General features: G+C 47.9%; 1 protein-coding gene and 1 long non-coding RNA gene across 2 annotated transcripts; one reads left to right on the plus strand and one right to left on the minus strand.

The window, feature by feature from the left end:
- The first annotated feature begins 429 nt into the window (after positions 1 to 429).
- Positions 430 to 5,399, plus strand: LOC113955333. The gene is made up of 2 exons (XR_003530497.1): positions 430 to 550; positions 4,783 to 5,399. It is a non-coding gene; the product is annotated as an uncharacterized LOC113955333 (long non-coding RNA).
- Positions 5,400 to 9,902: 4,503 nt separating this feature from the next.
- Positions 9,903 to 22,002, minus strand: MYD88 (MYD88, innate immune signal transduction adaptor). The gene is made up of 5 exons (XM_027660659.1): positions 21,654 to 22,002; positions 17,169 to 17,300; positions 15,267 to 15,447; positions 14,648 to 14,739; positions 9,903 to 13,031 (listed from the first exon to the last, which is right to left on the minus strand). The coding sequence occupies exons 1-5, from the start codon at positions 21,991 to 21,993 to the stop codon at positions 12,877 to 12,879; spliced, it is 900 nt and encodes a 299-aa protein (XP_027516460.1). The 5' UTR covers positions 21,994 to 22,002; the 3' UTR covers positions 9,903 to 12,876.
- Between the last annotated feature and the right edge of the window lie 851 nt (positions 22,003 to 22,853).

Consider the following 22,853-nt stretch of genomic DNA (forward strand, 5'->3'; position numbering starts at 1 on the left):
CCTCCTCCTCCTCCTCTCCCGCCGCTACCGCCGGCCCGACTCCGGCCGCCGCCGCCGCCTCCACCTGCCCATGCCCGGAGCGCCGCGCGTCACCCGCGCGCGCCCCGCCCGCCGCGGCCGGGGCGCCGCCCGCCGCCATCTTGAGCGTGGCTGAACGACCCTCCACCCACCCGCCCCGCCGCCACCACCGCGGCTACGCCACGGTTTGCTCGGTTAGCCACCACCGCCCTCGGGGGACGGGCGAGTGAGAGGAGCGGGGGGTGCGGAAAGCGAAGGGTGGAGGAGGAGTCCTTAAGGAAGGGAAGGGCGGGGATGCCACACACAAGATGGCGGCGGCGCGCAGCGGCCCCTCCCTCAGGCACGGGGCGGGAGGGGCTGGCGGTTTAAGGCGCAGTGCGGGCGGTGATTGACTGCCGGCTGCCGGATCCGCCGCTCCTATTGGTGGAGCGGCTGTCAATCAAGTGCTGCCCGTCTCCAGGGTCCCTGTGCCCGCGGGGCCTCGGGTCGGGGCTGGGCCCGATCCTGCCCTGAGGGGATCCAGAGCCCGAGGGTGGGTGTGGAGCGCGGCCCAGGCGCACATTCCGTGTTTAAAAATAATCCCCGGGGTGTGGCGGATCAAGAGGTTTGCTCTTCTCGCTGCCTCCGAGAAGGAGGCCAACATCATCTTCTATTCTCCAGTGTATCCTTCTGCCTGCTCCACGCTGAAAGCTCCACGCTGCAATTCCAGCGTTCTTGGACGTGACCCTACACACTCGTGGGGATGTCCAGCACCCTCATCCTGTGGTTCGTGGCTGCGTGGCTGAAGCTTTCTGGTCTGGATGCATTCAGGAGTACATCTGGTGGTCACTGGGGAGAACAAATTGGGATTAAAAGAGTGAGGAATACGAGGCTGAGTGGCACCATGGACCCACAAAGGCTGATCTATGTGTGTGTGTGTATATACATATCTATATATACTTACATATATACATATATATATTTAAAATGTTTGCAAGTTGAAGATCTAATTTTTTTTCCCCAACATAAAAAGAGATAAAACAATATCCCACTGTCACCAGGCACGGCAATAACCATCAGGAGAACCAACTGGGAATCTCAGTATCAGGTTTCATTCTTCTCTGTTGGTCACTGTTCTTCCTGTGTGGCTTGATGTCAGGCACTTCTGCGAGTCAAAGAACATCAGTTATATGTATTTTTAGCCTATTAGTACAAATTCCTGAGATGCCTCTGGTGAACCAGGCTTTGTGGAGGGCCATTGCCAAAGGCATGGGCTGACCACAGTGTTTTCACTTGTGCACTAATGCAGGACACCAGGTCCTTCCTATACCCTTTCTTTGTGTCCTGCAGAAGCCCCATAGCCCCATCTCACTCACAGCTGTGCAGGCACTCCACAACTCTGTCATAAAGCAATTCCAACTGAAAACCTGTTTGTTTTCCTGCTTGTGTGCATTAAACATTCCCCTGCTGAGCAATTTTTAGTATTTGCTAAATATGCTTTAATTACTGCTCAGAACTATCTCTGTGATCTCATAACCATGTTATAAAAGGAGTTTATATAGCAATTAAAAACAGCTTTTACCCCAGAGCACGCACTCGGGTAACCACTCTCATATTTCTGATAGCTAACAGCATGTTAGAAATGGATCTGAGCCAGACATCAACAACAAAAAGAGACTTATAAGGTTAATTTTACCACAGTGGTTTAAATTAAGAACCATCTTTTGGATTCTCTGATTTTGGGCTGAAAATCCTCCCCCTGTAGGCAATGCTAAATCTCTGTTTCTTTAGACCACTGCATCAGGATTATGTCCACAATGAACCTTGTTCTTTAAGAATTACCCCAGACTTTGATTGGAATTAAAATTTAAAATGTGCACTGACAAGACCACCAGTGGCTACACGAGCACAGAGAGCTGAGTGCTGCATTTTAGTTCTCCAGCTCTGCAATGAAAAATACATTTCCACATTTTTAACCCAGATCTCTCATTTGCACAGACTACAGCTCCCATAAATTTTGTATTATTTTTTAAACGAACTCAGCATTTTTAGTCCCTCAAAAGTCAGGGGTTGCTGTTTCATTCATTCAGAGGGTTGTTCCAACCTGAGTCTGTTGACGGATGAAAAAATGGAGCTGGATTCCACAGAGCTTTTAGTCCTTAGCCAACTTCGGGCCTCCAAGCAGCACCTTCTCCTCTTGCATCGTTTCTGCTCATCCTACTTTTCCCAATTTGCTTTATTTTGCCTGCCTTGTGTAGGCTGTGAGCTCCTCAGGGCAGAGGCAATGCCTCTATTTATAAAAGAGCCCGTGAAGTGGTGCTGCTGAATCAAGTGCTCTGTTGGAATAACGAGAAATTTTAGTTGAAATCTGAAGTGGAAAAGCAGTTTCCTGGTGTATCCACCTCCTCCCTGGACCGGGCTTTAGGGGAGACCGAGAAGTGGAAAAACTCCAGACGTCTTTCAGGTGGAAAGGCTGGAGCCTGAGAAAAAAAAATCTCAAGAGTTGAGTTTCCTGATTTTTTTTGACTTCCAGTAAAACACCACGGATCAGGGCAGGCAGTGCCCTCCTCCCATGGATTGGGCTGCAGAGCAGAGGCTTTCTCCTTACTCCTGCATTTCACTGATGTCCTGGGGCTCGTGTTCCACTGTGAATGGCCTTGGCACACCAGGCACACGGCACATGCTCTCACACAAAATGCTCCCCTTCTCGTAAGGCACATGGTTTCCTGCCTTTCTGGGCCAATTACTTATTGTTTCAACAAAACTTACTGGCACTGTGCAGCTCTTTGCCTGGTTTTTCCGTCCATGGAATCTTGGCTGTCTTAAAGCTGATGTTTAATGCACAGATTGGTGCCTGTGATACTCAGCACACAGACATTACTACCTTTAGTACCTGGAAAGGGTCCTTGAATGTTTTTGGATTTTATCAGCAGGTTGAGGGAGGCAAATCTGCCCCTCTACTCCTCTCTTGTCAGACCCCACCTGCAGTGCTGCCTCCAGCTCTGGGATCCTCAGCACAGGAAGGACATGGACCTGTTGGAGCAAGTCCAGAGGAAGCCACAAAGATGCTCCGAGGGCTGGAGCATCTGCTCTGGAGACAGGCTGGGAGAGCTGGGGGTGTTCAGGCTGGAGAAGGGGAGGCTCCAGGGAGACCTTACTGCAGCCTTCCAGTACTTAAAGGGGGCCTATAAGAAAAATGGGGACAAACTTTTTAGCAGGGACTCTTGCAAAAGGCAGCAGGGAATGGCCTGTCTGAGGGACAGTCAACTTAAATTAGATATAAGAAGAAAGTTCTTTATAATTAAGGTGGTGAGGCACTGACACGGGTTTCCCAGAAATGTGGTGGATGCTCCACCCCTGGAAACGTTCAGGGCCTGGTTGGACAGGGCTCTGAGCAGCCTGGTCTAGTGGAAGATATCCCTTCTCACTGCAGGGGGTTTGGACTAGATGGCCTTTAAAGGTTCCTTCCAATCCAAACTGTTTTATGATTCTATGATCATCATCACAAGATGAACATAAACTAACTTCATCCACACTTGGGTTGTAGAAAACTAGTTTAAACTCCAGTTTGTGTATCCAGGCCCTGCAGATTTCATCTTTCTAGTTGTGTAGCCTCTCAGATATGTCATTTTCTTCTTGTTAGGGTTGAAGTCGCTCTTTCAGCACGGCCATGCAGAGACATTTGCTGTCACAGCTCAGTGCTGTTCAGGGCCACAGCACTTGTTGGTTAAAGGCTCTTTAAGGCATCACAGACCTCTGTGAGTGCCTGTGCACTGGCTCCCACGGCTGGAGCAAACAATGGCAGTTCATGTGCCTGTGGAACTGCCTGGCACGGGCCTGGTTTGAGGGGAGCCCAACAACGCCCATTTTATTGCCCTCACAGCCAGGCAAGAGCGTGTCGGCGAGCAGAATGCCTGACCTTGTTCCAATGCAAAATCTGCCTGCTGTTCTTTCTTCGTGGAAACACTTCCAGGTTTATTGAAGGGACCTCACTCTATCAAACAGCAGCTGATTATTTCACAAAGCACAAGGCAGTTTCCTCTCCAGTCAACAAAGGCAGGCACTGCACTTGTTCTCCAGGGCTTTCTCCTGGCAGATTTGCTTTGGGTTTGGAGAAATTAAGTGAGAACCCTGCAGCAGAGGAGCAGTGCTTTAAAACCCTCCAACTACAGCAAGCTTTTAATAGTAGTTGTTTTCAAAACACAAGCCAAATACCACTCTAAGCCACACCTTCCTGAGGGATCCTGTATGCTACTCTGTATCTCCACCCCTTCACTGAACCCAGGTGTGCTAAGTCGTTTTAAATTCAGCTCTGAGGTCACTTTAAAGTCAAGTAGCTGAAGGCCCAGTTTTAACAGGTGAATTCTGGTTTTCACAGGGTGTTTACTGAAATCAGCTTTGGCTCTGCAAACACACTTCTCATCCCATCACTCTGCCTCTCAACAGGAGCTCTGTGCTGTTCTCTTACTTCCTCCACCTAAAATATCACCCAGTTTTTAAGCTCTGGGAAACAAGCGAAGAGTTTTTGACCAAGCCAAGGTTCTTCTTCTTACTCTTTTCTCATAAGTTTATGATTTCGTAGTATATAAACAGAAAGGCAGTTAACCCTCTCTGTAACAAATTAAAGCTTTGCTGCCTCCTTCAAATCTAACATAAAATCGATGCTAGGTTTGAGAAGTAATTATAGCAAGATCTTGATTATCACATACCTGAACCACAGCTTAATAATCAGCCCTCTGCTCTGTTTTACCCTAATGCTTTCTCCATACCTTTTTGTCTTTAGAGAAGCCAATGAAAGACACTTCACATTGCCTTGGGAATGTCACAGCCTCTTTTTGCCTTGGGAATGTCACAGCTCCTGAGGGCAGAAAGGTTTTCCCACTGGCATCTTCTGTGGAGAGTAAATCTCCATTATAAAGCACTTTCTAAGCAGCTGAGCAGGACGGGGGATGAGAACATATTTTAGAGCTTTTCCCTTCATTGTTGAAAGTGCAAAATAAGCCTGATGAAAGCATCCAGAGCCTGATGGACAAATGGATACCTCTGGGCTGACTCTTCTGCAGCTGAAGAAGGGTGGCCAAGGACTCTTGGTTCTATGATTTAAAGCTTTGCCTGTGTATTTAAAGCCATTTTGACATGTCTGGACACAACCCCTGATAGAGATCTTGGAGAGTATCCCCTCCTTGCCACTTGCTGTTGAAGCAGAGAAGTCTCTGGATACTCCAATCTCCTCCTGAGGATTGGCCATGGCAAGATTGAGCACAAAAGCAGTTTTTGGAGGAGACACTGCTGCTCCCAGGTGTGCAGCACAGCATGGATACTCTGTCAGCTGGGAGTGCTTGGACCCCATTTACAGCTGGCAAACTTTGAAGAAATAAAATAAAACATCTTTTGTAACATTACAATGGAGCAAGAGGAATTCTCTTGAAAGGCAGTGAGAAGAGAAACCCTAGGAATAGAAAGATAGGATTGGATAAGATTTCATGCAATTCTTGTCATCTGGGAATAAGATTTGTGAGGGAATATTGTTCTTATCCTTATAAATGGCCAATATCTTCTTGAACCCAGAGAAGCAGAGGCCAGGCAAGGTTTGTGGTTCACATTAGCAGATTCTAATGACATGAGTTTACAATAATAGTCTAATAGTTCAGTGTAACAGTGACTCATGGCTTATTACTGTGGTGATAGGAATGTAAAGAGATCTCCTTTGAAAAAAAATCTATTTGGATAGTTCACATCCTTTCCTCCCTACTCATGAATTCCTTTGCCATTGACTGCTAGCTGCTAAAAATAGGATTCTTTTTGTGTATCTAAAGGAAAACCTAGAATCAGAGAGACAGTTGGAGGGGACCAAGGCCCTTCCATACAGAGCCTTCAGGAAATATTTGTAATGAAAGCCCTCTGAGAGTGCAGGAATGTTTTTAAAAGATGGGAACAATCTAGGAAGATATTTTGGAAGGAAGAAGGAGAGGAATTAATGAATCACAGCAGCTCCCAGCTTTGGTATTTTGCACCATGGGGATGGGAAGATTCATCTCTTTATTAGGTACAGGACCAAGCTACAGCTTTGTCTTGGAGAAGCTTTTCCACTTCAGCAGCAGAGGAAGCTCTAGGGAACAGCCCAGGATCAGCCCTCTGGGCTGATGAGGAACCAGGAGAGGAGACTTCCTAGGAGTCACTTGAAATTGTTCAAGTCCCTTGAGGACAGCAGCAGGAAAGGGGAACTTACATGAGTAAGGTATTTGCAAATGGATTATCAGCACTGCTCCTTCGAAAAAAGGAGAAAAAAACCCACATGGCACCTCACAAACTGAAGTGTGAAATCATGCAGCAGGGAAAGCTGTCACAGAGAATCAGAAATTGATTTAATAGTCAAAAGTTGACTGCTGCATAATTTGTGCAGATTGCTGCTGGCTGAGAGAGAGATCCACAGCTCCAAAGGACTTAGAGCAGGGACCCTCTGGCAAAAGGTGCGGAAAGCAAAATTCCATCGCTGGCGATTGTGCTTGTACTGAATGCTTCCTCTTCTTCAGTAGGGAACAATTAAAATCGATGGCAGGATGCAAGGTAACAAAGGGAAATGACTGATCAATATGCATGTCTTGGAGCTGAAGACAAGCCCGTCTGCCGGGAGCAGCATGCTGATGAGGCGAGATTCCCAGAGAAAACCTGAAAAGCTTCTCCTGCTGCTCGGTGACACGGCTGAGCAGATGCCAGGTGCAGTGCCAGGAGAGGTGAAGGCACCAAGGAGGCTAAAGAATAACTATTAGGAAAACCAGGGAATATACTAAACAGCTTTAAAGTAAAAAATGTGATGCTTCTCTTCTTTGCCTTTCTGAATATCTCAAAAGCCCTTTACTGATATTGATAAATTATCTTCTTTACATACCTGTGCAAGGTTTAGAGATGCTGAGACGTTGACATTTTAAGGCCAATGTCCATTTTATTCCTCATCTCAAAGCACTTTAAATCTCTTTTCCCTGTATATTTCACTGGGGGGGAGTCTCTGCCAAGCACTGCCAAAAATCAAACACTAAATCTTTCATGATTCAGTAGTTTTGAAGCAGTCACCCGATTTCTGAACACTTTTGAAAACACTGCTGTAAAGGGTCTGCCATGGATCTAGTGGGACAGGGAATGGCACATGGACCGCCAGGTTCACTTTCCCAGTTTTTCCCCTCTTGAGTGGTATTTATTTTCTGAGGGAACAGCCTGGCACATGAGCAGTTAAGCACCTCAGGACTCGCAGCTTGTACATCTCATTCTGCTGACACAGACAGAAGGCGAACACAGCTGAAGATTAGAGCCAGGAAAATGCTGCAAAAACTTTGTGAAAGTTCACTTCATCCTAACCCTACATTTGCCTGAACATATTTCCCATGGGTTCCTAACTGTGGCATCCTAAAGAGTGGATGAATGCCCATTTTGTCACCTCATGACTTTGATTTCATTGACAAACCAGGGAAGATTGGTAGCATTGAGACAGCATGTTCTCCCTGGGCTTGGAGCAAGGGTTCTCCTCCTCCTGGTCCTGCACCATGTCACCTACTGCCTCTTCCCCAGAGCCCTCCTGTTCCCTCAGCACAGGTGAAGGAGCAGCCATTCCTTTAGGACCCACTGCACCTTTCCCTGAGGCTGCTTCCCAGCAGGCACACTGCTTTGCTCTTTCCCTGTTGGGAATGCACGGAAGGGCTGAGAGCTCTACGAAATCTGTCCAGTCCAGGGAGAGTTTGGATGCTTGGCTGTTGAGGAAAACCTGGCACGTTCCTCCCAGTGCCTCTGTGCTACCAGCCCTCTGCCACCTGCCTCCTCACTGGAGGTTCTCTGTGTTTGCTGGGAAGGGGAGGCTTGAAAGGGCAGGATGGAACAGCCGTGCTTTCCTTGGGCTCAGCCCCAGACACTTGGCATTGTCCCATTCTGGAGGGTGATGGGAAAGCCAGAAATAGGAGGAGGAAAAATTTCCAAGCAACCTTTTGTAGAGAGACTTAGTTAATTGTTTCATGGCCAGTGCAGAAATGTTTGTTCCCTCCTTCCAGTCCAGCCCCACTGAAACCCAACCTAAGCAAGACTAGGAACTGGGGAAATGGGAATCAAAATCCCTCCATTGCCTGCCAGGCAGAAGAAAATCCGGCTGCAGCTGCCGAAACCTCCATGCTTTGAGCTGCAGGGATACATCCCATCCTTTTGTGGAAACCATCTTATGCAGCTGAGACAGAAGAAACCACTGCCCAGTGGGCATGGGCAGCCCCAACCTCTGCCACGGCAGGAGTGGCTTTATCAGCAGGAATGGGAGGAGGGAAAGGCACTGCTAAGCTGGGCTCTGCTATGGAACAGAAAATGCATTGTTTGTAAATCAGACTTTGGAACAGCTTAAGACTTAAACACACCTTCAGTTAATTAACCTTTTCGCAGAGCAGCACAGCCCCAGAGCTAATACAACAGTATTTAGTCCCATGACTGCAGATTTTGCTAGAAAACAAACAAATTTTCCAGGGCTAGGCTTGATAGTGCTGATCAAGAAGTTGGGTTGGGTTCAAATTCATCCCAGAATTCTAGTGGGGATTCAAAAATGGTTGTAACACCTAGAGAAAATTAACTTTAGCAAAATATTTGTACACAGCACGTGTCGTAAAGCCCCAAATGGTCCAAGAGATGCTCTTTAATAAGCTCTATGAGTGTGTTTCCCAGCAGTGTGAACCTTGTGGGGTTTGTTTTTTATTGCCTTATTAAAATATGTTTCCAGGATGCTCAAACAACATTTTTGAGCCATTTTTTGTGCACAATTACACTTTCTTCCCTATGCTAATTTTATTCCTGTAAATGTGCTCTCTGGAGCAAGCAGTGCCTCCATCATGGTAACACAACTGTTTTCATGTCAGTGTTAATGAAGGACAGAATTTGATCCTTTGAGGTCAGTACTTGACCTCTCACCCTCCATCTCTGGGGCTGAGAAGACTGTGGTCGTTACTGAGTTTCACCAGGTGAACATTGTCCTGCAGTAAACGAGGAAATGGCACCAACATTCCTGCACCAAAGTGAAACAGAGGACTGGGAATAGTTCTTTGGCACGAGAGGAATGACAGCTGGAAAAGAGCTGCTGCAGCAGGACCCCCTGACCCCACCTGACTCAGAGCTGCGCTCGTGCTCAAATACGGGCAAGAGTCATCAACTTCTCCAAATGGAACAGGGCAGTGGTGTAAAGCCACACTGGAAGTGATGGGATGCCAGCATTTCCAGGAGTGGGATTCTCCCAGCAGGCTGCTCTTGCCAGCAGTTTCTATCTAGAATATATCCAGGGATGGTTTCCATATCACTTTCCATATGTTCACTCATAGTAGCCATAGCAGAGACACGACTTCATATGCTTTATAGGGAACGTGGTCCTGCAAGTGGATTAGCGTGTGGCCCCTCCTGTTGGGAAGAGCAGCTCGTCCCTGACCTCCAGGAATTCCTTCCAACCAACACTTCCGTGATTCAGTGATCCTTGGTCTTTTCCAGTGGCAGGGCCTTGGCCTGACAGCTGCTGGGTTTGTAAGTTATTTCCCTGGTTTGGACTGACTCCGAGCCAGAGGAAATAAAGCTGGCAGGATCCCCTGGATCCCTGCACTGCAATATGTCCCTGCCAGGGCCTCCAGAAAGGGTGCAGAGCAGGAGTTAATGGCTCAAAATCCCAGGGGAATCCTGGCTCCATCCCCTCCAACCTCCTGGGTACCAGAACTGAAGCAAATCCAAGACAGTGACAGACACAGACCACAAAGCCAAAAACACAGCCTGGAGAGGAACCACACGTGTCTGAAGTACAATTCCTTGATAATTTTCCTCCTGGAATGACACAACTCTACCTCTCTCTGTCCCAGCACAGCCAAAACCTCCCTGTTATGGAGTTATTTAGCCAAAGTTGAAGTTGTTTAGCCAAAACATGAAAAAAAAATACAGAACTATCCCATATCATTCCTCACTTACACTTCGAGACCAAATTTTATTCCCTGATGCCCAAGAAGGAGATTCAGCCTGCTGGGTTTTCATTCTTTATTTTAAAATGTTTTCACAAGTAGCAAAAGTTTGTTCCTTTGAGGAGAAAACCCACAGAATCATTGACTATTTTCAGAATGGCTATAAACACGGATGCTTTGCCACAGATTTGTATCAGAATAGAAAGTAATATAAATATATAAGTCTGTATATAAAAATAAATGATTTGGTAATAACAGATCCAACTAGGACAATTTCAATGGGGGACAAAGTAGGAAAAAAAGTAACATCACAATTTTATAAATCCCTTTCTTAAAGGCTTTCAAAAATTTTGACCTTCCACTGAGCGTGAAAGAGGGAAGGAGAACCCCAATTGCCACAATATCTACATTTTGTATCATTCATGTCACACTTGAAGTTATCATGACAAGGCCGATATGAAAGTGTCAGAAGTGCAAAAACTATGGGGTTTACATAGAAGAGGACACACATTTAAAGCATATTTTATGTTTTAGGGCTGTTACCTCACTTTACTCCAAAATGATTATTTGAGCCAGTAAGACAAATTTTAACTGCTTGAAATAAAGCAACAGTCCCACAGCAATAAGACTTGTCTGGTGTCTGAGCCAGGCAGAAAAAAAGGGCCAGGGCACCACGAGTAGGGTGGTATCAAGATCCCAACATCTTTCACCACGAACTGGAATATGACATTTACCTACTGGAATTCAGAAAGTTTAGAAATTCAGCTCCTATTTTTGCTTTTATCTTCCAGAACCAACATTTTCCCTGTCAGGTGATCACCAAATCATCTACTACCAACGTCATTATTTTTCCTACTGTTATTTTTCACTCATTTGCAACACGCCAGGTCCCAAACCACCCACCAGGACACAGGCAGGAGACACCACACCGGGTTCAAGCTGGCAAAATTCTCACTGCTTTTGGTACAGCCTCCCCAAAAGAGAGTGCAGGGGGCAGAGGAAGAGAACCCACTCCTGTTTTCTGCATCCCGGACAAGGGGTCAGTGCCCAGCTGGCCCGTCCCGGCCGTCTCTCCCCATCCCACCCCGCAGATCCCTCTCAGGGAGCCAGCACGGGCCATGGCCTCCCTCTAGCGTCCACAGCTCCTCTACCTCAGCTCCTCCCCAAACCAGCCACCAGAGCCCTTCCAGCTCTCCAGGCAAGCGGGATCTGGTTTGGTCCTGCGAGTAATGACCCATAATTGATGTTTATAGGCACTCCAGAGTATGAGAGTTCACCGAGCCCCCGGAGCGCCCGGGGATCAAGCAGCCTCCTGAAACTCTCCTACAATTAACATTTAACGATTATGCAGAAAGCCCGAGGCAAGCAGCTGTCTCCACTTCTGCAGGAGAGACCCGAGGGCAACAGGACATGAAGACAAACTATTTAGAACCCCCCTCATCAGCTCAACTTTCCTCCTCCAGTGCCCGCAGCCTTCTCACTTGTTCCAGCAAGACAGAAAGGTGCAAATGTCACCTTGGCACGATGGCAGCAGTTATTTTTGCAGGAAAAAACATCCAGCTCGTGGGTTTATCTAAAAATGGCTCCTGATGCCAACGTGATGTATGTGAAGGAGCTTCCCCGTGCTCAGGTCAAGGGCTGCTGCTGCCAGCCAGGAGGAACCAGCAGCAGCATCTCCGGTGAAAGGATCATTCACTGACAGGGTGGGTGGGGGAGAAGCAGGGGCACGTTTCTGTCTGTGCCTCAGCCCCAGTAATGCTTTAAAACAAATCTAAAACTAAAAAACCCTAAAAATTATATTCAGATGTAACCTTAAAAATGTAAACTAGTAAAACATTAAGCTGTAAAATCAACATGAGTCAGTGGCTGAAGTAATGAACAAAGGGGCAGAGTTCAAGCAACTGCAGATATATAAGCAAAATTCCTCTCTTCCCCAATTTAAAAAGTAAATATTTACTGTAAATCTGTTTAATATACCGTGGCTTTAAAACACTCCTTTGGGCAGAACTCCTGACCCCCACCCCGGAACACTGATGAGATCTACCAGTCATTGTGCAGGATTCAAGGCCAAGTCTTAACAAGAAGAACAGTCTCAACATTGCTCCAAGCCTTAGTCACAGAAACACAGTAATTATTGTGGCAGTTAATTAAAATAGGCTCTTTCTGTTAATGTAACATTTGCCTTTATATTTTAAACAGCCCAATTTTCAGTTTAATACACTATTCAATATTTATCCCTGTGCCTTTGAGGCATCCCAAAAGCTGCTGGGTTTTGGAAGGCTTTTAAAGGTGAAAGAATTTAAGATCTGGACCCACTGAGGTGCACAGCTTGGTTCCTGGTCAAGTCAATGAGCAGCAGCAGCCCCTGCTTTGTGTAGTAAGGACTGTCACTGAAAATATGAATTTTAAGACTGAAGGCTCTATTGTAAAGATTTAATAATATCTAGGAATATTAAATGTTGGTACAAGATCACAGAATTAAATGTGACCTGAACAGAGACAGACATGACGAATATGGTACAATCCCACCAGCCCCAGATGTTACTGTAACTCTTAAAACAATAGGAAATGCTTGTTTGACAAAGCCTGCAGTTTGAGGCACTGAGGCCTTGCTCATGCTGCAACAGAGCCTTCCTGTATCAGACACTCGGTCTTTAAATGTGTATTTCCAGTATTTTCAGTGAAAGTGCTGACTGCACAAACGCTGGATGCTGCTGCTCACTGACTTAACCCAGAACACCCACACAGTTGCTCTACTTCCCCTCAGAGTTATGAAGAAGTGCTAGAGAAAGTTCTTTGTTCCCAAGCACAAATTGCAAGTATCCAGGTTCTGAAGTGGTGGAAGACCCTGTGTGAACGACCACCCCCCAGTCCAAAGGCACATCCAGGGCAGGTCACAAGAGCACCCAGCTCTCGGGACTTTGCGTTATGGCAACATGAGGGATTTTGCCAGTCTTGTCCAGAACCATTTTTTGGTGCAAGGGTTGGTGTAATCACAGATGGTGATGAACCGTAAGATACTTGGAAACTCGTTCTTCATGGATTTGTACTTGACTGGGATCAGCCGTTTGCTACGAGCACCTGGAAGACAGGTCACACAGGCAGAGGTTACACACAGCCACAGCTGGACCCAAAGCCATTTCCCCCCCACCACGGCACACACATCACCAGATCCAGGTTTGCTCCTGATTATGCCCTCATTACACTGCAACCAGCTCTCACCCTGCAGAGCAAGTTTCAAATCCTGATTTGCTCAGGTTGCAGATGTTCCCCAGCCAAGGGGCTGCGAGGAATCCCCCTGCTAACATGAACTGCTGGTTTGGAGGCACCATGAGATGAGAACCTCTCCCCGTGCCTCCTGCTGCTTAAAAGGAGCAGATCTTGTGCACAGGAACTCCTCCCCTTGCAGATGTCCACAGGGACTCCTGCCATCACCTGCACCACCTGCACTGTGCTGCTCAGTGCCACTGATACCACTGAGACCTGGATAAGGCAAATAACCAAGATTTCGTAACTGCAGCAGATGCTGGAGTAATCCATGGAGCTTCCAGAACCTGGCACCAAACCCTTCTGTGCATTAGTTACACCCTGCACAAACAGGTGAATCTGTGAGTTCTCCAGTTCTTCAGTTCTGTGTGTAAAATGTATTTACACACATTTTCACTGGCAGAGTCATTCCATTCAGATAGAACTTCTCCTGTTCTAATGGAAGGTGTGATGCCCACAAAAAACTGGTGAAGAACTAAAAGGACTTTGCTACAAATCTCAATAACTGATGCAACGTGCTGGGGCTGTTCAGTGGATTACTGCCATCATATGAAATTGTTGTGTCATGGAAGATGCAGCTAATTCCCAGCTCTGCCACTGGCTTCCAGTCTAACCCCTGGCATGTCATTTATAATACCATGTCAGATGCCTTATCTAGAAAAGAGACTTGAGGTGCAGACACTCCTCCTGATATTAGATACCCTCCATACTATTAGGCTGGGCTGCACTTACTCCCCAGCAACATAAACAAGTGTAGAATAACCAGTGGTTAGAGAAGGGCAATCAGAACAAACCTGACAGAAGTAAATTGGTGGCTTTTCAATTCAGAACAAAATATACAAAAAATTTTCCAACCTAAATTGAAGACTCATTCCATATTTTATTTAACCTATCCACAATACTCAAAGATCTCTACAAAAACCATAGAATCATGGAATGGTTTGGGTTGCAAGAGAGCTTAAAGATCACCTAGTTCCACCTCTCCTAGACCACACCTTCCACTAGACCAGGTTGCTCAGAGCCCCATCCAGTCTGGCCTTGAAATCTGCATGTCCATTACCTGACATCCTATTTCCAGCATTTACTCACACCCTAAATTTACTGTAATACTTTTCTCTTTAGTAGCAAATTTCCCTGTAGGGATCTCAAAGCCCTTCACAGGCCTGACATGCAGCTCTGACATCTCCAGAGCAGGCAGCATTATCCCACTGACAGCTGGAGCACTGCAGCACAGGCAGCTCCTCGCTCACAGTCACGTGGAAGGTCAACAGCAGGGCAAGGGACTGAGCCCAGCTCCCTGCCTGCACAACCAAAGTATGAAGCCAGTTAGTTCCAATGGTACAGAGCCCACTGACCTCAGATGCTTCAGGAGTCACTGCACTGAAAATAATAATGTGCAATTGTAAATGGGAGTATTTGTGAGACCTTACCTGGGGAAAGACTAAGAGCAAATTTGGTCTGGAAATCACATTCATCGCTTTCCAGGTAATCATCTGAAATGACAACCACCATCCTCCGACACCTGGAGATGAAGAGTCAGGGGAAAAAAAGACAAAATGTCAGAGGAGATGGTTCTTGTTCTCATGGATAGAAGCATATACTGCTGTGAATTGCTCTGGTGGAGAAGGACCTGGCAACTGTGTTCCAGCAGGAATTAGCTGCAGAGCAGGAATGACTGACAGACAGATAGTGACGTTACACACAAAAATCTGATTACAGGTAACACTCATATACCAAAAAATGAGGAAACAGCAAAGTCCAGACTGTCTGTGAAACCTTCATGTGACCCTCTGTCTATATATGACAAATAAGGCCAAGAAAAGTGATCAAACATAAGCAGCATCACTAAGCAGCACCCTCCCTTGTGAACACAATGTATCAACATGTTGGGGAATGCTCCAGTCTTGAGCCAAGAGCATAAAACAAACCCCATAAAGACATTCTTGTGGATTTTTGCTGTTTCACTGGCACCACACCGCAGACATCAGGGTAAACTGACTGTAATGTTCCATTACACCCAGCTGGCCCCAACAGCCACAGCTCACTTACCTCCTCTCTATAAGTTCTCCACTGATGGACCACACACAGGTTCCTGGCAAGACATCCCGATCAAATACACAGAGCTTCAGTTTGAACTCTGTTTGCTCCAGCTCCCTGATCATCTCCTGGACAAACTGCAGGTCTTTCTGACAGTAGCAGATGAAGGCATCAAATATCTCTGTTCCGCTCCCTGAAACCATTAAAAATGTAGCTGTCATCTCCTGCTAGAAATGAAGTTCACTCCTCTAGTGAGCTTTCACGAGCTCCCACAGACTTTGACTCAGAATCAGGAGCTCTGACAGACAAGCTCTGGCCAAACTTGTGAAGGTAATTTAACATTTTATTAGACCAGCTGCCCTTCAGCCCAGACTCCTGTCCCTAACAGGGCTGGCAGGAGGTAAAACACGTCTGTGCCCTGACTGCTTCCACCAGCCAGGCTGTTCACATACACCCACACTGGCTGGCAGTGCTCAGGGAAGGACAGCTCAGATGCAGACAGGCAAAATCTGTGGAGGTAATAACATCCAGCCACAGGGAGACAAATGGGAGAGAGTCTTTGAAGAGCTGGAGGGAGCAGAGTACCCCAGAGGATGCAACTCAGAGCCCCAGTGCTCTGGGATTTCACTGGGAGTTAGACATCTAAAATATCCTCGTGGCTCCAGGTCCTCGTTCTCTAGTTCAGCTCACAGAGATCCAAACTTCCCAGCCAAAACCTTCCTGCAGGCCCTTCATCCAGCAATGTCCTGCCATACACTGTCCATAGAGCTATGGGGTCAACCTTGAAATCTGGAACCTGTCACTTTTATGGCTAAGATGTCAGACCTGGGTACCTGAAGTCATATCCTAAGTAAATGGGCCTGTTTTCCAATTACACTAATGGCTGGGAGCTCTTGTTTATTTAGCAGTAATCCAAATATTAAACTGCTGTATTTTAAGGGCAATGTCTCTCATAATTAAGCACCTTAATACTGCTGGATATCTTCCCACCGTGTTATTTTTTTTTCCATATCAATGTCACTACAGATATTTTCAATTTTTTATGCCAGTTAAAGCCTACCATAGTGAAAAAATAGGTCAGAGACTCTAAAAGCTGCTGAGGAAAGTATCAACCCGGCAGGCAGATCCAGCCCAAGATGCATCCAGTGAAGCAGAAGGGGAATGTCTGCCAGGTCAGTCGAACTGAGGGAGCTGCTGGAGGGGCACAGCGCTAACCTGGGGGTCACATCAGCCAAAGCTGCCGTGTACAAACACCAGCACATTGGTCTGTGGACATTTGGGGAGGGTTAATGATGTCCCCACCCCAAAGGGGGTCAGGCTGGCCAGCACACACACGTGTGCACACACATGGCTGCACATGCAGGGCTGCACGTGGTGGCACATGCACGTGGCTGCCCAGACAGAGCTGCACACACAGCCCAGCAACACACACACACACAGAGAGAACTGTATTTCCTCTCTCTGCCCACTTCACAGCCAGCCCTACTTTAAACCCGCTTCCTTTTCACTCAAGGTGATTCCATTCCACCTGCCAAAGGCAGAGCAGGGAAATCAGCTCTGACGTTCCTCCCCCTGGACTCCAACCCCCTGAGCTTTCAGCGGCTGCTCTGTGCCAGGCTGGGCTAAGGGACATGTTTCTGGGAAGTCTCCTCCCTATACATGTCCAGTGTCTCTGTGCCAGCCTGTTCCTGGGTAAGCATTCCCCAAGGTTGCTTTTCCTCTCTGCTCTAGGAAACAGGAAAAATGAAAATGCCCCGTGACTACCAGGTAAAGGATTCCGGCCTGGGTTATTAAAAGTCACGGGAGGAATGAAAGCAAACAGGTTTTCTGCACTTCTCAAGGGGACCTGCTACAGCTGAAGGTCATTCCCACACGAGGCATGAGGCCTTGGGCAACGGAACCATGGGCACTTACCGTATGGATCGTCCCTGATGGTGATGCCCATCAGCTCCGAGGTCTTTGGCACGCTGCTGTCCACTGCTGGCACTTGAAGAGGCTGGTTGGCCTGCTCCTGCTTCCTCTGCAAGTACTTCCTGCAGTCCTCCTCTGCAAAAACACATAACCAAGGCAAGAGGCTCCTGTGATGTGGGGTTACACTGCTGGTGTTCATTAAAAAAGGAATAGCTATTTCATGGATCAGGGATACTAGAGGGAAACCCCCTCTCCGGTTTTTTGGTACGTAGAATTTCTCTTACCCCTTTCTGAACCTCTTGGTGATGCCTCCACTACCTCCTCTAGCAATTAATTCCTGAAGCTCACTCTTGCTGCATAAAGAAATACTTCCTTTTACTTGTTTTAAACCGATCTCTTCCTATTACCCTTGGTTCTAGTGTATCTCAGTACACCTTTAACAGCAGGCATGAGGCACAGAGCAGCTCCCAAATCTGCTGCCTGCTCTCATTGTTCTGCATTTTGGAGAATGTAAAAATCACAAAATAGTTGGGGAGGATTCTCAATTAAAAGTCTTCACAGTGTCAATGTCTTCTCCCAAATAACAGACCACAGGACAAGAGGAAATGGCCTCAAGTTGTGCCAGGGGAGGTTTAGATTGGATATTAGGGAAAAATTCTTCACAGAAATGATGGTCAGGCATTGGAACAGGCTGCCCAGGGAAGTGGTGAAATTGCCATTTCTAGAGGTATTTAAAAGATGTGTCGATGTGGCACTTGGGAACATGGTTTAGAGGTGGGGTGGCCTTGGCAGTGCTGGGTTAATGGTTGGACTCAATCATCTTGGAGGTCTTTTCCAACCTCTTTAGCAATTCTCTGCATACACACAGGAGCTGATTCACATCCTTGGCCTTTGTCAGCCACGACAACTGCAGGTGACAAGGAGTATCTACACTCACCACACACAGGAGGACACTAAAATTTTAAGGAGCCCCTAAAACAGCTTTTATGTTGTGCAACACCTACAGGGGTCCTCCTATCCAAGGCAGAGTGGGTGTGTACCCCACTCTGGGGTAACTGAAGGGCAAAGTCCTGTCACACTGTGAACTTCCCAATCAGGACAGTGACAGACACAGATCTACTATGAACAGACTTGGTTTAAAACTAAATGATAAACCTAGATGTTAAATCTTTGGAGAAGCAAAAAGAAACCCTGCAGCCTCTTCTACTCTGCAATTACAGAAGAACTGAAAGTAAAAGGAGATTTGAAACCAGGAATTAAGAAAAAGATAAAACTCTCTAGAGCCTTTGCCTTTGCTTAAGATTAAAACAAAAACCTCAAGAAGTATTAATCAGGAAACTCCTGATCACTCAGAGGGTTTGGCTGGCACAGTTGCAGAGCTCATGTGGTGCAACAGCAGAGTAGAAGATCCCCAATCAGCATGAGCAGGTCTGCAGGAGGCCCATCCTGAGGCTCCATCCCCTGCTTCTGTCTCAGCTTTGCATCTCGTGACTGGATTATCTCCAATCTAATAAGGCTCAGATCTGATCAAGGCTTTTCCTGAGGCTGAGGCATTCCCAATCTGCCTTTCTCCTCCCCCCCTGCCTCCCCAGTCCTGCAGGGGGAAGAACCATCCACATTCCTTACCAGCCAGAAGGTTCAGATTTCAGGTCTTCCCTCACTGAACTCAAATTCAGGCCCCACCTGAGGCCTGTCAGGTAAGCCAGTGTCTTTGAAATCATGATTGAAGCCACTCTGAATTTATCAATGGGTTCAGCAATCACAGGTTTATTTTAAGTGCAAACTGGGGGCCCTAGGGCACTGCAGCTACCAAGAGGTCCCATGAGGCTGTAGGGACAAAAGGCATTCACTGATTTGGGATGGATCAGTTCCCCAGCTGGAAACAGCATCTGATTGTACAGACTAATGAGACTGAAAAAGATCAGGGATGACTTTGGGATTGTAAAGATAAGGGATGCTACACACCAAAACCTAGTAGCAAGAAACTCCTCCAAGCTAAGTTGTCCCACTCCACCCAGTGCCTGACTAGGCTTTACACTTGAACAGTCAAAGAAAAGCCTGAGGTATTGGAACGACAGAATAAAACCATGAAACCTAAAGAGTAAAATGAGTAGCATGATGAGGAGACAGAGAAAACAGACCAAGCAACTGTCAGTCAGGAAAGCAGCACTTTTATAATAGGTCAGGGCAGAAACAAAAATCATTGAGTTTCAGCAGGAAAGAGCACAAACCACCTGAAGCAAAGAGCTTCAGGTGCCTAAAGATGATTGTACAGTGAAATAAGCTGCTGAGGAAGATCACAGTTAGGGCAGAGCTGCTGGGACATCAACACTGATGTCTTCTGATCCTGAGCTGGACTCCACTGCAGGAGTCCCAACTGTGCACACAAAGATGCCCCTGGCATCAGGAAATACCGTGCACAAGAGCGCACGAAACTGTCCATTTCCTTTCCTCTTATGAGTAAATACCTCCAACTTCTGCAAGAGCTCTGAGCACCAGCACAAAGTCACAGGCCTTCACTGCAGCCCTCACCCAAAAATAACAGCAGAGAGGAACAGCCAGTTGGTCAGACTGAGGGTCCATCTGCCTCAAGCACCATCCTATCTCAAGCACTGCACAAAACCAGATGTCTAGGAGGGAGCATAAGAATAAAATAAGCTTACAGAGATATTTCCCTAAAATAATTTATCTTTTAGGTATAATCTACAATCTATTTATTATAATCTATCTTTTGGATGATTTAGAGGTAAGGAATTTCCTGAGCCAGAGACAGTATTTTTGTGTTGAACAGCCCTTAGTGGATCTTTTTCCCAATAATTTATCCGTCTCCTCTTATCAGTCTGACCTAACTCTGGGCAAAACTTGTGACTTTCCTGCACCCCAGGTTCCTCCCACTCCTGCTGGAGTCTATTCCAGCTCTGACAAAGCCCATCCACCACAATTCCTTCCACTGGGCCAAATCCTGAGCTCAGGGCCAGAGCCACCCTGGGTGATTCCAATGTTTTTGTGAAGCCCCAGCTCTCTTGCACAGCTGGAAGCCTCCCCTAATTTGTTAGGAAACTCTGATCAGCGGATCACAAAGCACACTGATGCTTTTGCCTTTCCCAAAACCTGGTCTTTAGACTGTGTTCTTAAGTAGGAAGAACCACAGGAGCAAAGGGAAGTCCTCCACCACTTCTTGGTCAGGCTCTCTACAGTGATGGATTTCTACATCTTCCTTTATCTCTGTGAGTAACAGGAAGTGAGATTTATTACTTATTCATCATTAACCCAGTAAATGCTATTGTACAACACAGGAGTCTCTGCCTTTGGAACTCCTTTGGCAAAAAAATTCCCCTTCTGATAACAGCTGGCTTCCCTCCAAATTTCTCTGATCGCAAAGAGTACGAAGAGCCTATAAAGAAAAGGTTAGCAAAACAGCACAAGGGCCTTATACTTCTCACTGACCTGCCCCAATTTTTTCAGTTTGCATGGAAACTTTTCCCCCAACATCATCCAGTTCCACACATCCCTCACCTCCCCCAGCAAATATCCTCCTGTCACACCATATCCACACATTATAATTTTCACACTGTCTGGTGTCAGTGCAGGCTGTCTCCTGGCTGACCTGGCCCAAAGCATCCTTTGACACACAGAAACTTTATTACTGAAGGTTTGGGAAAAGACAGGGCTTCAGGTCACTTTGCACTTATCTCCTGGAAGCTACATGAGGCTCCTGTGAATCCCAGAATGGTTTGGGTTGGAAGGGGCCTTAAAAATCATCTCATTCCAAGCCCTCTGCTGTAGACAGGGAGACCTTCCACAATCCCAGGTTGTTCAGAGCCTCATCCAATGTGGCCTTGAACACTTCCAGGGATGGGGCATCACAGCTGCTCTGGGCAATGTGTGCCAGGGCCTCATGACCCGCACAGGGAAGAATTTCTTTCTAATATTTAATCTAGTATCCTAATATCTAATCTAAATCTCTCCTGTTTTAGTTTAAAACCATTCTCCCTTATCCTATCACTATCCATCCATGCAAGAAGTCCCTCTCTCCTTCTCCTCTTTTTTATAAGCCCCCTCTAGGTACTGGAAGGGGCTCTAAGGTCTCCCTGCAGGCTGAATATCCCCAGCTCCCATCCTGTCTCCATAGCCGAGGTGGTCCAGCCCTCGGAGCATCCCCGCGGCCCTCGTGAAAACACCGAGGATGTCACTCCACAGCCTGGAAAGGGCTTTTCTTTAAAAATCGCGTGAATTGAGTGAAATTTGTTTCTTAACATCACCTCCCCGGTCAGAGCAGCAAAGACGGGTAGGAGCAGCAAAGAAAGACCGGCACGAACAGCAAAGACCGGCAGGAGCAGCATCCCCTCCCTACGAGGCATCACGGAAGCAGCACCGGGGGCAGGCTCGGTCCCACTGCCCCACCAGCGCCGGGATTCCCGGGGCCGTCCCGGTCTGCATCGCTCTCCCCGTCCCCTCCCCGGCGCTCTCCCGTCCCGGGCTCCTCACCCACGCTGCCGGACAGGTCCATCAGCACATCATCGCGACCCAAGCGCCGCAGAACATCCAGGAGCTGCCCCACGGTGGCACCGCCGGGGCAGCGCCCGGGCCACTCCTCCAGCAGCGCGGCCGTGGGGTCGGGCAGCCCCTCCAGCCGCCGGATCTCCAGGAAGCCGCATCCCAGCGCCTCCGCCAGCGCCGTCCAGTCGGCGGCCGCGGCCGCCCGCGGGTTGAGGTAGAGCCCGAGGCGGCGGCGGACGCCGTAGTTGAGCGCTACCAGGGGCACGGCGTGCAGGTCCAGCGGGACGGGGCTGGAGCCGGGGCCGGGCTCCGCCGGGGCCTTGGCCATGGCCGTGCCGCTCCCCGAACTTCCCCTTCCCGGCACTTTCGCTTCCCGGCTCGCCCCGCCTCCCTCCTCCCGCCCCCGCCGGGCTCTGCCCGCCCGCCCGCGGGGTGCGCGGCCGGGATGGGGCTTGGGGCAGCAACGGGGGGGGCAGCGGGACTGCTGTGCCCTGTGCTCGGCACTGGCGAGGCCACACTCCCAGCCCTGTGTCCAGTTCAATTCGGGAAGGACACTGAGGTGTTGGAGCATGTCCAGAGAAGGGCATCAAAGCTGGGGAAGGGTCTGGAGCAGGCTGGGGGAAGAGTGGCTGGGAAGCTGCCCAGTGGGAAAAGACCTGGGAGTGCTGGTTGACAGTAACTAAACATGAGCCCGGTGTGCCCAGGTGGGCAAGACAGCCAATGACATCCATTGGCTTGTATCAGGAATGGTGTGGCCAGCAGGACCAGGGAAGTGATTCTGTCACTGTACTCAGCACTGGTGAGGCACCTCAAGTCCTGTGTGCACCTCTGGGCCCCTCACAAGAAGAAAGCCATTGAGGTGCTGGAGCGGGTCCAGAGAAGAGCAAGGAGCTGGTAGAGGGTCTGGAGAACAAGTCTGATGTGGAGCAGCTGAGGGAACTGGGGCTGTTTAGCCTGGAGAAGAAGAGGCTCAGGGGAGACCTCATCACACTCTACAACTCCCTGACAGGAGGTTGTAGCCAGGTGGGGGTTGGTCTCTTCTCTCAGGCAAATAGTGACAGGACAAGAGGACATGGTCTTAAGCTGCACTAGGGGAGGTTTAGGTTGGACATTAGGGAAGAATTTCTTCACAGAAAAAGTGATTAGACATTGGAATGATCTGCCCAGGAAGGTGGTGGAGTCATCATC

Source organism: Corapipo altera, unplaced genomic scaffold (assembly GCF_003945725.1).
Source record: "Corapipo altera isolate COAL_440 unplaced genomic scaffold, ASM394572v1 126, whole genome shotgun sequence".
Taxonomy (NCBI): Eukaryota; Metazoa; Chordata; class Aves; order Passeriformes; family Pipridae; genus Corapipo; species Corapipo altera.

Bases quoted from the DNA above. Each gene is read 5' to 3' on its own strand.
- MYD88 (XM_027660659.1), bottom strand. From the start codon at position 21,993: ATGGCCAAGGCCCCGGCGGAGCCCGGCCCCGGCTCCAGCCCCGTCCCG. The intron at 15,448-17,168 runs GTAAGTGCCCAT...TAATGGTTTCAG, and splicing joins CATCAGGGACGATCCATACG to GGAGCGGAACAGAGATATTT. The intron at 13,032-14,647 runs GTAAGGTCTCAC...CCTGTCTTCCAG, and splicing joins TGCTCTTAGTCTTTCCCCAG to GTGCTCGTAGCAAACGGCTG.